Source organism: Stigmatopora nigra, chromosome 10, assembly GCF_051989575.1.
Source record: "Stigmatopora nigra isolate UIUO_SnigA chromosome 10, RoL_Snig_1.1, whole genome shotgun sequence".
Classification (NCBI taxonomy): domain Eukaryota; kingdom Metazoa; phylum Chordata; class Actinopteri; order Syngnathiformes; family Syngnathidae; genus Stigmatopora; species Stigmatopora nigra.
In genome coordinates this window covers 6892350-6906498 of record NC_135517.1, presented here as the reverse complement: position 1 = coordinate 6906498, position 14149 = coordinate 6892350, and the positions used below count along the sequence as shown (strand labels likewise).

Here is a 14149-nt window from a genome sequence, read left to right as displayed (position 1 = left end):
TTGGTGGCTCGTGGTTTATTTTACGGCAGGATACAATAAAAGTTTTTTTCTTCTTGACTATTACATACTAAAACATCTGCTTTCCAAACAGATGGCGAACAAGGCTGCTTTGCGCTCTGGTCCAGAGTCAAATCATTTGTATGATAATCAAACAGCTGTGCAACAATGATCTCTTCTTTCAATGCACAGAAAAAAAATGGATGATCAGGTATGCCATACTCAGAGGAAATCACATTATATTCCAAGCATTCATAGCATTCGTACTGCAAAGTTGTTGCACATTAGGAGGAGATGACATCCTCTAAGCTGTTTGTGAACATTCCTTTCTTTCCATGCCGCACCCAAAACTGCGGCCAAAATCCATGTCTTTGAATTCTCACAGCCAACAGTTTTTGGCTATTAAATGACTCCGTGTCAGCTTTTTAGTAATGTCACTGTCTGCTTACAAAAAAATAGCATTAAAATATATATATTTGGTCATAAATTGATGACCGGTAACATAAATGCAAGATGTCTTGATAAATATCGACTGAAACAGAATACAAATTGTTGTATTTTATTTTTGCTCTTCTGTTTCTCTTGTATTAGAAGTACCGTATTTTCACGACTATAGGGCGCACTTGAAAGTCTTGAATTTTCTCCAAAATAGACAGTGCGCCTCATAATACAGTTTGTATTGGATTTGCTCCAATCTATTTGTATTGATAGTTTTTTTAGGTCGATTATTTTTGTTAGCCAAATTGAGTTTCTATGACAAACGAAGCAAAATACATGCCTGTGCAAGTATTCGGCCTATAATTTAGTGTACTGCAGAGGTCCAAATCCTCTGTTGTAGCCATTAAAAAAAATCTGTTCGCATTTTCAAATCATATTGTCTCATAGCCACCTCTATTTATGGAGATTTTTTATCACTAATGCCTGACTTTAGGTAAAAGCTATATGAAAACATGCTGATAAAACAGTGTGAAAACAAGATGAGTGTTAGAGAAGCTTATGTGTTCCGTGGCTTGAGTGTTTGAAGCTCATTGTTCTAAAGATGTTGTTTCTGAAACCAGTTCAAAATGTAATTGTTGCCAGAAGTTCTGGATGTTTGTTGCCTTTTCTATAGCTAAGACTGTTTAATCAGCTGATTTGAGAGGGAAAAAATGTTCCTTATTATTTCTCTTTTCTCTTTGCAGAATGAGTTTGGACTGTAATTGGGTAAGTGCTACAGGCCACATAAACATGACCCATAAACACTAAAAAAATATAATGGAGCTTGTCTACTAATGGAACTTGTTAAGTCCATCAAAGTGCTGAGGCAGCAGTCAGTGTTTGTATTTATTTATTTTTCTTTCTTGTAAAGAGCCTGTCCTCGACTTACGACTTATTTGAATGGATTTTAATTATTTAAATGTATAGTTTGACTTCAGTGGTGAAATCTGACTCGCACGGGAATTCGGTCAGCCTAGAAACCGAACTCGTTTGTTAACTCCTCAAACATACAAAAAGAAATGTCATTTGTTTTGAGGTTTACACATATTTCAAGTTCATGAGAGACATGAGTATATATAGCGTTTTTTTAATGTTAGGTGTAAGACTGGCTTGTAAAACATGTTTCCATGTAAAACACCATGACAAAAAGGGAAAGTCCAGAAAATATTTGATCTTTAAATCATTCAAAGTTTTTGGCAAATATGCAAGTCATGGAAAATGCTATCTGATCTTGTAACAACAAACACACACACACACACACACACACTCTAGTAATTAATAGTTAGTAATTTGAGAAGGCTAATTAAAAGTCCAAAAATATTTTCTCCCTCTGCTGACTCTTATATTCAACTACTAATGTACCACATGCTATCTGTGTTAAATTGTAAAGTAGTATAATCTCAATTGAAAATAAAATGATTTGTGAATTGGAATACCAGAATGTTAAATAGTTTTACATTCACTGTACTTTTCTACAGTATCGGAACTGTGGCTCTTTGCCCCGTTTCACATTGCTATTATTTTTATACTCTCTTAAAACACAGTCAAATTCCACAGGGCCCATTAAAAACAAATAATAAGTTAGAGGAATGTGTTATGGTGAATAATATGGTTTTAATTGTGTAAGTAGCACATTGCTTTTTCTTTCCCAGCAAAAACATAAGACAACTAGAATGTCCCTTCATATTCATTTAAAGGGATGCAGCAGAAGTTTGGCTTTGGACAAGAACGGTGGCTAAATGAAAACTAAGACTTCTACCGGTTAAATCACGTGGGGAAGAAGTTGGACTGTCTCCCAGCTTCTCTAAAGTGCACTTATTAGCATGTACTGTAAGACTTGTTACTTCTTTTCAGTGAAACTGACAAGATGTGCTTTAAAAGTGCTGCTGATGTCATATTTGTTATTAAGAGAATAATTCCAGTCTTGAATGAAACTCATATGACTTGGCTTAACCAACATGAGTCTGGTCTGACCATCATAAGCACTTTACAGTGCTTTTAGAGGACATGGTGTCACCTGGAAAATATGGATGTGGTGGAAAAGTCAGACACAAAACGAGCATTTATGTTTGGATAACATTCAAGGCCATCGCCAGAAAGATTGAAGTGTGAAAAATAGCTAAAAATGAGTTTAAGTGGGTTACATTTGGGTAACAAAACAAGGCAACTGCATCAACACTGAATTAAAAATGATGACTTGGAATTGAGCATTTGCATGTTGTTCCTTTTGCTTTCGAATAAAATAGTGTTGAAACGTTATGGTTTAACAGATACACACAAAATTTGCATGAGATATCACAAGACCAAAGCTATGACACAATCATATATGAGAAAATGTCTGCGTGACTACAACGGTAATTTCCATCCTAACCGTTGACAGTATTTCAGCCATATTATTCACCATTTGCACATTATTACTTAATTATTTATCATTTTCGTCCTTATTTTGTACATGTAAAATATGAATGCCTGTCAAATGGCACCCATAATGGCACCACAGGGTCCTTTTAAAGATATTCAATGCAGATTATGGTAGGCTTGTGACTAAAATATATAATTTTATGTATATTAAGGGGAAAATTACATAATTAGAAATTTATAATTTACTCACATGTTAGTCAACCTGAATGGTATGCTCATGAAAAATGAGTCGGTAAGGCACAAATTTCTGAGTCAAGTTAATGTTAAATTATCTTCTCATACAAATATAGTATTTGTTTTGTTGTTGTTGTTTTAGGGTTAAGGAGATTGTCAGTGAGGTTTGAATAAGGTTTTCCTCTACATACCCAACTGTGTCCTCGATTTTTGACTTCTTTTAATAGTGTGGTGCTAAATTGGGCACCACATCCCAAAATGCAATGCAGTTAATGCACAGGTTTATCTAATATATGATATGTTGGCAAGGAGAAACACAATGACTATTGAAAGGGGCTTTTGAAAATTTTGAAAAAGTCTAGTATCCTGTAAAATAATTGCTTTATGTCAAATTATTTTTGGTGACCAATTGTTTAACTATTTTGCAGGTAGATAAGTTGGGCTACTTTGGAGTTGGTTTGCCTATGATGTTCACCTTTTTGCACTGCTCATGTGGTTTTTTGGTCTAAGCCAATGAGTCAGTTTTGCCCTTCGGAAATCTCTACTTTGGTGCATGTTCTATTCCACTCTGACATACCACAGTACATATTGGAAAAGAATGCCAAGAGAAAATAGGTACTGTAAATCTAGATAAAGGACTATTTTTTTCAGGCATTTATATTTGCACATTCATATGTAAATACTTTGAATCACTCTCAGACAGAAAACCCAGTCAGAAGGAAGATGCCTGTAAGACATTTTGTTGCCATCCAGTCGCAGTATCTTCAACCTGGAGTAGGTAAGCGGTCCCACTTCTCTGCAGAAACTGGTCACATTAAACTCTAAAGCAAAGACATTGAGATTCAGGCTTGGGTTTCATATCATGCCCTCGGTGTTCATTAGAGGAACTGAGACAACAGTTCCTCTCATACGGACTGTCTTTCTTATTATAACTCACAGGTGGTGTGGTTAAAATGGGCACAGTGATAACCACAGCGCTTCATTGTCAGTCATAACGTGGCTCTCGGTGGTGCTGCCGATAACAAACCCCTAATACGCTTGTGTCAAGTGTTTTTCTGTCTATCTCCCTGCTAACAATTTTCTGGTCTTTAGGCCCCAATGACTTTCCAATTTGCATCTTGACAAATGGTTGGGTCGCGGACTTAATAGCATAGGCAGGTACAGCAAGTGAGTGTGATGAAGAGCAGGTTTAGAAAAAATAAAGAGGAAAATAAAAAAGTAGAACAGCATGTGCTTCTCGCTCATCTGGCAGTATTTCCTTTCGTCTAAAATCATCACAGATGTTTTCATACTGAAGCGTCTTTTCTTTTGCTAGCCTACTTTTCCCTCCTTTCAGTAGCTTCAGACCACATTGCTTCTCACAACCTCATTGACTTGTAACAATTGTTTCATTTATTCCATGTGGCTAAGTCCAAGATTTTCAATTGCACTATAAAATTTGGACCAGATCGAAAATAAATAACTATACCTTTTGGATCTGCAATATAAGCTGTTTTCTACTTGGTATATTAAAAAAATAACTCCAATATATTGCATACCGTATTTTCGCAACTATAAGGTGCACCGCTTTATAAGGGGCAACCTCAATGAATGACATTTTTTTCCATATATAAGGCGCACTGTATTATAAGGCGCACTGTATTATAAGGCGCACTGTATTATAAGGCGCACTGTATTATAAGGCGCACTGTCTATTTTGGAGAAAATTTAAGACTTAAGTGCGCCTTATAGTCGTAAAAATACGGTAATTGCTATTGACTTCCAGGTATGAAGCACTCACTACACAGTCACCTCTAGAGCCACCCATTGTTGATGTTTTGGACTTTTTTTGTATAAAATCTTGCAGTGGGGGAGGAGCTATATGATGGAAGATTTTGTAAACTAAGATGGCATCTGCATATTTAACAGTATTGTTTCAGTTCAGGCGTTTGTATTTTTTTTTTAATATCCGACAGTGGTGGTTTTTCGTTTTTGGTTTTCGTTTTTTCCATATATAAGGCGCACTGGATTATAAGGCGCACTCTCTATTTTGGAGAAAATTCAAGACTTTTAAGTGCGCCTTATAGTCGTGAAAATACAGTATATGTATATATAAATGTATTTTAGATCAAACATAAGATCCATAATAGAGTTTGAATCTTATTAGGACTGCTTGTAAACAATTACACCCTTAAAAACAGTCACTAGGCAGAAAAACTGTATTTTACCTACATTTGCAGTCTTTCAATTCTTTGGAACCTTATTTTGACATCATGGAATTCTGGCATATCTGAAAACTGTACATGCAAGTAGTGGCATGAGGTCTTGCAAAGCTCACCTCGTATCTCATTTGCCTCCAGGTACAGGTGCTGCAATGTGGTAGGGACCACAGGGATGGTAGTAAAATTGTTGTAGGACAGGTCTAGTTCCACCAAACTGGAGAGGTTGAAAGCCTGGGGCTGGATTTTGCCACTTTGCAGGTGGCAGCGACTTAGGCGAAGGTATTTGAGGTTGGAAAATACCATAAAACTGTCCTCATCAATGACTGATAGGGAGTTATTAGACAGATAGAGCTGCTGCACTGACGTTGGTAAATGTCTGGGGACTGTTGAGAAGGAATTCCCGCTCAGGTCCAACAAGTTTAAATGATGCAGCCCTGTAACACACGGACAGAGACAAAGTCACATAGAACAGCACTGAACCATTGTTTCTGTTTTGTTTTCATAATATTAACTAAAATATATATATAACTAATATAATTGATAACTAATATTAATTAATATAAACTTCTTGTGGACCCAAAGCGGACCAAAACAATAGAAACATTGGTCAACATAACGGTCAAATATTTTTACCCGCAAGCTCTCCTTCTTTAATGGTTTTTAAAAAGTTCCCCTGCAGAAGAAGCAATGTCAGATTCTTCAGGTTCTTCAGGGTCTCACTCCCAATGCTGATGATTTGGTTATGAGCCAGTCGGAGCTGCTTGAGACCGACTGGCAGATTTCTGGGAATTGAGCTTAACTGGTTGTGGTTGGCAAAAAGATAAGCGAGTTGGGTCTGGTTTTGTAAAATACCATCATCCACATATTCACTTTTCAACCGGTTCTGGTCCAGAATCAGCCAGCGTAGTCCAGTGATGTTTGCCAGAAATGAGGTGGTTAGAGATGAGATGTTGTTGCTCTGTAGAGAATGGAGTTTAAAGAAAGGCGTAGTGGTCAAACTTCAATTTGACGATTGAACATTGTCATACCTGCAGGAAGAGGTACTGTGTTGTGGCAGTTAGGAGATCCGGGACATCTGTCAGGCCTCTGTGGTCACAGTACAGGGCCGTGGGCCACTGAATGGGGCAGTCGCACTGCAGAGGGCAGGCTTGCCGGTTGGTGGCCCGGTGCCACGCCGCGTCTAAACGGCCGCGCAGGCTCATCACGCTGGGCTCACCCAGTAAGCGGTCAATCCACAAGGGAACGCCGCCGTAGTCTATGTCAGCCAGAGTGGTTGTTGACGCTAGCCCAAAAATACACCATAGGACTGCAAAGATCCACAACACTCCCATGGAGACCAACTGGTGGCGTCCACGTAACCCTGTTGGGAAAGGTTTTGTTTGTTACGTCACCACTCAAATTTGGAGGTTTGAATTGTGTTTTAGGGACATTCATATTGATATTATTTCTGTTTGTTTCAAAAAAGTACATTGTAACTGATACCATGTATTTTTGAATACAATAATTAAGCTCTTTTGCTACAAGAATGGAGAATTTCAGTCTCTCGATGTGAAAAATTAATAGACGCATACCTCAAGTGACTTGGCGCATCACTTTTCAGGTTTTTATTGAAAAAAATCCAATACATTTCGTTCCAATTCATTCAATTTGGGTTCATAACAATATCAGGTCAAAGCAGTTTGCACCATCAACAAGTCAGTCCACGTCAGCACGTACCTAACATCAAATTGTACAAGTCTCCTTTTGATATTGCAAATTGCGTTTTGTCAAGAGTTGTAAGTTATAAATAATAGAAAATCCCAAACAGTGGGATTAGATGATCTTTTTTCCCACTTTTGCAGGCCGATGCAAGCACATTCAGGATAGAACACAGTCAATCGCGTACCCAAAGAACAATGCCAATTTACCTTTCGGTTCAGGAGAAACGTAGGTTAAATTCCCTAACGAAGAGATCGGCATCCTGCAGAGGAAATGAGGACTTTAGTGTGCTTGTGACTGTGTGTGTGTGTGTGTCTGTGTATGTTGTAAAACTGAAGAATGTTCATGTTTACTTGCTCTCTGATGCATTCCTCTTCCTCAAATACTGGCAGCATCCCAGATTTTCTCGGTGTTTCTTTGGCTAACTAAAAGGGAGTAACATTTAGTGCATACATTTCGATCATGGCAATTGATTGGGTTTGATGTGTGCACATGTGTGTGTAAATTTGGCTAGTGCGGGTGTGTGTTTGGGTGAATGCATGAGTGTGTGTTTCCTTCAGGCCTTGGTCAGAATAGTACCTGGGGATCCAAAGAGACCATTCTGTGTGTGTGTTTTGTATCAGTGTGATTGCTTTCCACATCATAGAGGAGAGGAAAATGATTCCAGACTTTTCTTTTTCGGGAAACATCATGAACATTTTTAAGTGTTTTCTGTGCGATAATACTTAAAAATTATCTAAAACAACATGTTCAGGTAGATTTGATTTTTTTTTTTTTTGCTGTGCAGACAGATGAGAAAGCCTGGACAAAAATAATCAGACTGAGAGATGTATTCATAGTAATATATGTTTATTATTGTGCCTGTAGTTTGCAGTAGTATATAGAGTTGCAGTGCACCCAACTAAACAATCCCTAATTTGCCATGGGAAAAATTTAATTCTAATGAATCTGTTGGTCATTTGCATGCTATTTTTTTTAATTGCAAGTGTAGAAATTATCCATTCGAACTTGTATATTTATGCAAAAAAAGATAACATACAAGGAAATGAACTTGGTAGATATTGGGTTGCATCATCTTTTAGTTCACACTTTCCTCGACTGACATGATGCCCTCAGGTGTTTTCACATTAATCATCTGTCTTTTGATCTCCTTGACATTTTGTGAGACGTCACGTTTCCAGTTTAGTTGCTTACCTTGAGACCAATCAATCATAAAGTCTGTTTCAAAACAAGTGCAATGTTGCAAACACGTATAGTGGATTTTGCAACTTTCACTCACTCCACTTTCATTAAAACACCTTACACAAGGAAAATTACTGAGAAGTCCATTAAATTTCTGCAAGAACAAAAAGCCCAAATTGCAACATTAATTGAATAATGCACATTTGTCATGTGTTTAATAAAGTATGTTGTGTAACACATTTCTTACTATGTTTCAAAAAGAAAGGAGTTGTTTCCCACAGTAGTATCATAGTGCCTCAGGTTTATAATAGTTAATGGACTGGACTATGAATCTCAGGTGTTCACTTTGTCTAAAAGGAATTTTTCAACAAAATACACCACCTTAGTCTATCAAAATCCATTTATAAGGGGGTCCAAAGCAGTTGATAAAGGTTTATAGATTGGAATATATAGCAATATTATAATCAACAATGTAAATATCAACTAAATCACGGTCTGTTGTAAACAAGAGCTATATTTCCAATTATTTTCCTCTGATCTTGACATCTTTGTGTTTTCAATTTCAACTTGATAAGTACACTACCCTTTTCTCAATAGCAACTCTTTAAAATTCCAGCAGGGCGCAGTGTTTCTGTTTCAATTTGCAACAAACTTTTGAATTGACATTTAATATAACATCAATTCTTATTGCAGGCCATTGCAATATTGTCATCAAGAATGAGGTTATTGACCATGGACAATATTCTATTTTATATTATAAATATTCTCCCCCTCCCTCTTTCTCTCTCTACATATATATGGAATTGATATTAAAAAAATCTCTTTTTTTTTTTTGGTATCCCAGGTGGTCAAAGCCAATTCTTTGGCAGGATCACTCATATTTATGATGAGAATAATGCCCTGCATATATATTGCCTTTAATATGAGTGAGAAACATTGTGTGATATAACATCCATTTGCAGACATCTGCTTTCCATTTTGTGCTCAATGTTGTTTCCTGCACAGTTGCTGGCTCAAGTTACATTTCAAAGACCAAGCAACTTTTCCATTTTCCTTCTACTAATTTCAATTGAGGTCACAATTAACATTGGTTTAAATCATGGATAAATGTACATTTCTAAATCATCTGGACATGATTTTGATGTGTCTTTTTGAATCTCATAATAGACAGGTTTCTCTTAGTAAGAATCAGGTTTGTTGATTTTGGGTTTAGGCAGCTCAGGGCCATTCTTGCATGTCATGAGTTTACTTTGATGGCATGTTTACACAGCACACAAAAAGGTGGCGGTTAAAGGGTCCTAGTTCCAAGATGTCCTTGACTACTCTAGAAGTTGCTTGAATTGTTACTGACATCTTTTTTTTCTCATTTAGTCGACCATAGAAAAATGCATTTATGTCTACTTTAATCTTACATACCCATCCTCAAATATACTACTACTACTACAGACTATTCAAATCCAATCGTCACTACTGTTCGTTCCCAAGCTAATATATACATGAGTTTTATCTAACACACGTGTGTGTGTGTGCATGCCTCTTTTGTCATCAGTCTGGACCTAATGTGGACCACTTCCTGACTCTTTATTACCATCTGACTTTGTGTAACTGGCTTCCTCCTAAAACTTTGACCAATAGAATGCAGCTTTCATTGTCACACGTTATAATAGAAAACAAATGTATTGTAACTGCTCTTTTTTTTTTTAAAGCTGTTTGCAGTGGAACGTCTGACCTCAGGTTTTTCAAGGGGGCCTCTATTAGTATTTAATTCTCTTGAGTGGAAAAGAATGTGTGCCTGGTTTATTACACAGCATTGTGCTTTGTTTGTTTTTCCACCACTCACCAACAAATCCTACCTGTATTATATAAAGTGAGAAACAGGAAAGTAAAGGTTATTTGTAGGGGTGCTAGAGCAGGGTATAGATTTCATTTTGCTTGCTTACCACTTATCTAAAGATATCTTGATATTTTAGGATTTTTATGAAAATGTATCGGGTATATTTTGGTGAAAATCCAGTTAAAAATGACAACATTAAACCTATTTAATAGATAGATATTTGATATTGGCCCTCCCATAGAAAGAAAAGTGTGACTTTTGTGATAATAGAATATCATGTATCAATATATAGGCCTTTATATGTGTATTTATTCTTATCTATTTGCTTATTTTAACACTGTATGGATCAGTTTTAGGAAGACTCTCCAGTCATCCACTCATATGAAAACATTTATTGGCCATATAAACGGTGATAAAACACTGTAGCTAAAATGAGTTTATTTGATTTTAATGAGAAAATCAATGAATGAACTTCTTCTAGTCACAATCTGTTTTCATTTCCCAAACAAATCAATAAATGTCACCTGTCCGAAATTGGGGCCGTTTTTTTTTTGTTTACTCCAATAATCCAAACAAACAAATCAATCATGCCCAACAAAATGAGTTATTGATCACAGCATCTGTCCGAGTCTTTCAAAAATGTTACGCAGATGATAAAAGATAGTTATATATATAATCTATACTATATATATATTTATAAGTGTGTTATTTTTGGGGGGGATGGTTGTGTAAATAGGATGCAGGAGGCTGGATGGTAGAGCAGAGTGGAAGCATCACGGGGAATGAGCAGAAAGGGGTGGAGAACCTGACGCCTATATTTTTTGTTGTTGTTGGTCCGTCTGTCTTCTAGTCTTGGTACCACTTGGACATAGCAAGGGCGACAGAGAAGACGCCTGTATCGCAGAACAGGTAAAAGGTTCAATTGTGCCCGTGCATGTGTGTGTGTGTGTGTTAGTCTTTGTATGTGCATATGTTGGCATTTGGAATGCTTTGAGGCCTAATGGAATTCTGTCACTACATGTAGGTAGGATAATAATAGTCTTTGTGATTTCCCCCCCTCACACATAAAGTTCCTTATTGGATACGCTAGTGAAAATTTGGACTACTTTTGAATCGACAAAGAGTGCTTTGTAATGAGGTTTACATTTCTCTCCCTGGCAGTTTTTTTTTTTTTTTGCAATTCCTTCTTCAATTCCCTGTGGATTAAGACTCCTAAGAATGTCGCTCCCTTCAGGCAGTTCCATTCCAAAACTATGCCAGCAACTGCACTTCTTGCGTTGGGGTGTTTACTGTAAAACCGTCTGATCACTTTTTATTTGTATAGCAAGAAAAAGCTTCATGCATCTTATTTATCTCATCTTTTATGATTGAAGTCATCAGGCTTATATTGTTCTATATGATTTTCAGGTTGAGGAAGATTTGGCATGAAATACGCCATGCATCCCGGGATCATTTTCTTGACCATCCTGCTTCTACTCTCTTTGTCCCATGCACAAGATCCCTTCGCTTGGCTGTATAGCCGTCGTAGTTCCATCCAGTCGGACAACACGGGAGGAGAATGCCCCGCTGAGTGCGACTGTCCCCCAACTTTTCCCATCGCCATGTACTGCGATGGGCGCGGCCTGACAGCCATGCCCGCCATTCCTTCCCGAATGAAGTACCTTTATCTCCAAAATAACGCCATCACATCCATATCTGACTCAGCTCTGGCCAATGGAACCAATCTTGTGTGGCTCATGATGCATCACAACCAACTTACATCTGATGCCATTAGCGAGAAGGTTGGTTACGCATTTAAAATGATAGAAAAACCAATGTGTGGGACTCGAGAAACCATTGTATAAATCAAACATAATGAAGCAAGCAAGACAGTACATTATGAAAAACGTCATGTCTAATGGTCTATTGTTTTGCCTATTTAGATGATTTTGAAGTTGAATTGAGTTTGAGTGTTTTTTTATTTATTTTATAGGCTTTTCTGAGGTTAGAAAAACTGCAGCGTTTATATTTACAACACAACAATTTGACCAGAGTCCCTGTTAACCTTCCCCGCACCCTTCGAGACCTGAGGATCAACCATAATCATATTGAAAAGGTCAGATATTGCAGCAGTGGTGTAGCACTGGGTGTGCATTTTTGGGGGGTATTTAATGTTAAAATATTTTATTGTAATTTTCATGTTGCCTAGGTAACATCTTCAGACTTCCAAGGAATGGATAACCTGACAATCCTGCATCTCCATGATAATGCTATCACAGATATGGGCGTGTCATTGAATTCCCTAACATCACTGACGCTCTTGGATGTCAGCAACAACAATTTGACAAAAGTGAGTGTGGACCTTTTTTACGTAGGCTATTTCTGAATTTAGACAGCCCCAGTGTCCTCATGCTCTCCTACCAAGGTCCCAGATGCACTCCCTGAACAACTACATCAACTATACTTGGATTCCAACTCCATTGGCTCTTTGCCTGAGGGGTTCTTGTCCAGTTTCAAACAGCTGCAGTATCTGCGGATGGCCCACAACCAGCTCACAGACACGAGCCTCCCGTCCAATATTTTTAACGTGACCGGTTTGGTGGAGTTAGACCTGAGTTTTAACAAGCTGGAGAGAATCCCTCCCGTTGCCACCACCCTGCAGCATCTCTATCTACAAGCCAATCACATAAAAGGTAGAAATCACAGTTTTAGTATGATATTTTTATGAATTGACATTTTAAATGCAAATCATTTGTGGTCAGCATCATTTGGAAAGATATGGTCATGTATGAGTTGATAATTGATATTTAACCAATAGCATGTTTTGAGATAAAATCTCAAATCCAATATATTGTATTCCCCAGAGATGTAGATTTATTTGTGAAAATAAGAAAACAGAAGAAAAAAATGTCTTTCCCCTAAGAGTAAACTTGTTGCAGCCCCTCGTATGAGCTGCTCTGAAAGAGCCAAGTAAACCCCCCAGCCTCCCTAGCCAGCAACCTGAATAGTCTCCCTGAAAATGAATTTTTAATCATGCCCAACATCTGTCATCTTGCACTGTATAAACACACGAACCCCTGTGGTAGCAAAGCAATTTAAAAATGTTGTGTGTGCTGGCCAAACTCAAGTCCTGCTGCTTGGCAGCTCACATGAATTTTCTGAGAGTTTTTCAAAAGAAGCCACTTGCACCTACTAGACTCGAAAGGCAAATAGAGTGGTGAGCAATGGATTTATTTGATGTAACTCTGCCCAAAATTCTTTTGTACTGAATCACCACCACTCTGCCAAATGTCTTGAAACCTCAACAATTGTGCTTATGTTTTTTTATGGTCAGTGAAAATGTTTTTCTGTTACAGAGTTCACTTTGGGGAGTTTTTGTCCCATTGTGGATGTCAGCAACTTCTCGCAACTGCAAAGTCTACGTCTGGATGGGAATTCCATCAGTCACCAGGACATCCCATCAGATATGTCACTGTGCCTGCGTCTTGCCTCCAGCATCGATATTTAATGAAGAAAGGATTGGTGGGCCAAATCTATGAACAACAATAACATTTAGTTCACTTCAAGAAAAAAATATCTTGAGAAATGCTCATACATACAAATGAATATTGTATTGAAGATTTGAAAAATAGTATACAATACTCCGTACATGTAAAATTCTCATTTGTGATTTCTATATTGTGACATTAATTTCCTGCCTTACCTTTTTTGTGACTTAATCATTTTGATTCTTCATTTGTTTACCAAATGTAATCTAGTTGCGTTGAGGATTCAGCCCTTTATAAAATGACCGCTTGATTTTGTAAAGGTGGCTTTTACTTAGTGAAAGTTAACATTATCCTCTTTACTTTTTTATGAATAAAATTGTGGTTAAAAACAGAATCATAACTTTGAACAGTTCATCTATACATGCATTCAGTATGACTAAATATGTATATATGTGTACAGTGTTCCCTCGCTACTTCGCGCTTCAGCTACCGCGGACTCAGCGCTTCGCAGATTTTTTTCAGGATTTTTTTTAAAGATATTAAATTAAAATTATAAATAACATCATTTTACAAGATGTGGAAACTAATATATATATATATATATATATATATATATATATATATATATATATATATATATATATATATATATATATATATATATATATATATATATATATATATATATATATATATAT

At 37.0% G+C, this 14149-nt stretch overlaps 2 protein-coding genes across 3 annotated transcripts; one reads left to right on the top strand and one right to left on the bottom strand.

Moving 5' to 3' along the window:
* Nucleotides 1-3497: 3497 nt before the first annotated feature.
* On the top strand, nt 3498-13845 carry fmoda (fibromodulin a). Of its 2 annotated transcripts, XM_077726390.1 has the most exons (8): nt 3498-3684; nt 3769-3847; nt 10835-10893; nt 11392-11765; nt 11957-12079; nt 12173-12313; nt 12389-12656; nt 13320-13845. In XM_077726390.1, the coding sequence occupies exons 4-8, from the start codon at nt 11409-11411 to the stop codon at nt 13469-13471; spliced, it is 1041 nt and encodes a 346-aa protein (XP_077582516.1). In that variant the 5' UTR covers nt 3498-3684; nt 3769-3847; nt 10835-10893; nt 11392-11408; the 3' UTR covers nt 13472-13845. The 2 variants fall into 2 exon arrangements, with proteins under 2 accessions (XP_077582516.1, XP_077582518.1); XM_077726392.1 differs by lacking the exons at nt 3498-3684; nt 3769-3847 and having other exon boundaries at nt 10744-10893.
* On the bottom strand, nt 3706-7268 carry LOC144203115 (lumican). The gene is made up of 5 exons (XM_077726389.1): nt 7178-7268; nt 6299-6630; nt 5904-6228; nt 5387-5704; nt 3706-3890 (listed from the first exon to the last, which is right to left on the bottom strand). Exons 1-5 carry the CDS (start codon nt 7227-7229, stop codon nt 3739-3741), a joined length of 1179 nt encoding a protein of 392 aa, XP_077582515.1. The 5' UTR covers nt 7230-7268; the 3' UTR covers nt 3706-3738.
* Nucleotides 13846-14149: the final 304 nt, after the last annotated feature.

What these genes read in the sequence shown, in the direction of transcription:
- LOC144203115 (XM_077726389.1), bottom strand. Translation starts at nt 7,229, where the DNA reads ATGCCGATCTCTTCGTTAGGGAATTTAACCTACGTTTCTCCTGAACCG. An exon ending in TAAAGAAGGAGAGCTTGCGG is followed by an intron (nt 5,705 to 5,903) that starts GTAAAAATATTT and finishes CGTGTGTTACAG; the next exon opens with GGCTGCATCATTTAAACTTG. An exon ending in GGAGGCAAATGAGATACGAG is followed by an intron (nt 3,891 to 5,386) that starts GTGAGCTTTGCA and finishes TCTTTGCTTTAG; the next exon opens with AGTTTAATGTGACCAGTTTC.
- fmoda (XM_077726390.1), top strand. Translation starts at nt 11,409, where the DNA reads ATGAAATACGCCATGCATCCCGGGATCATTTTCTTGACCATCCTGCTT. An exon ending in GCAACAACAATTTGACAAAA is followed by an intron (nt 12,314 to 12,388) that starts GTGAGTGTGGAC and finishes TCTCCTACCAAG; the next exon opens with GTCCCAGATGCACTCCCTGA. An exon ending in ACAAGCCAATCACATAAAAG is followed by an intron (nt 12,657 to 13,319) that starts GTAGAAATCACA and finishes TTTCTGTTACAG; the next exon opens with AGTTCACTTTGGGGAGTTTT.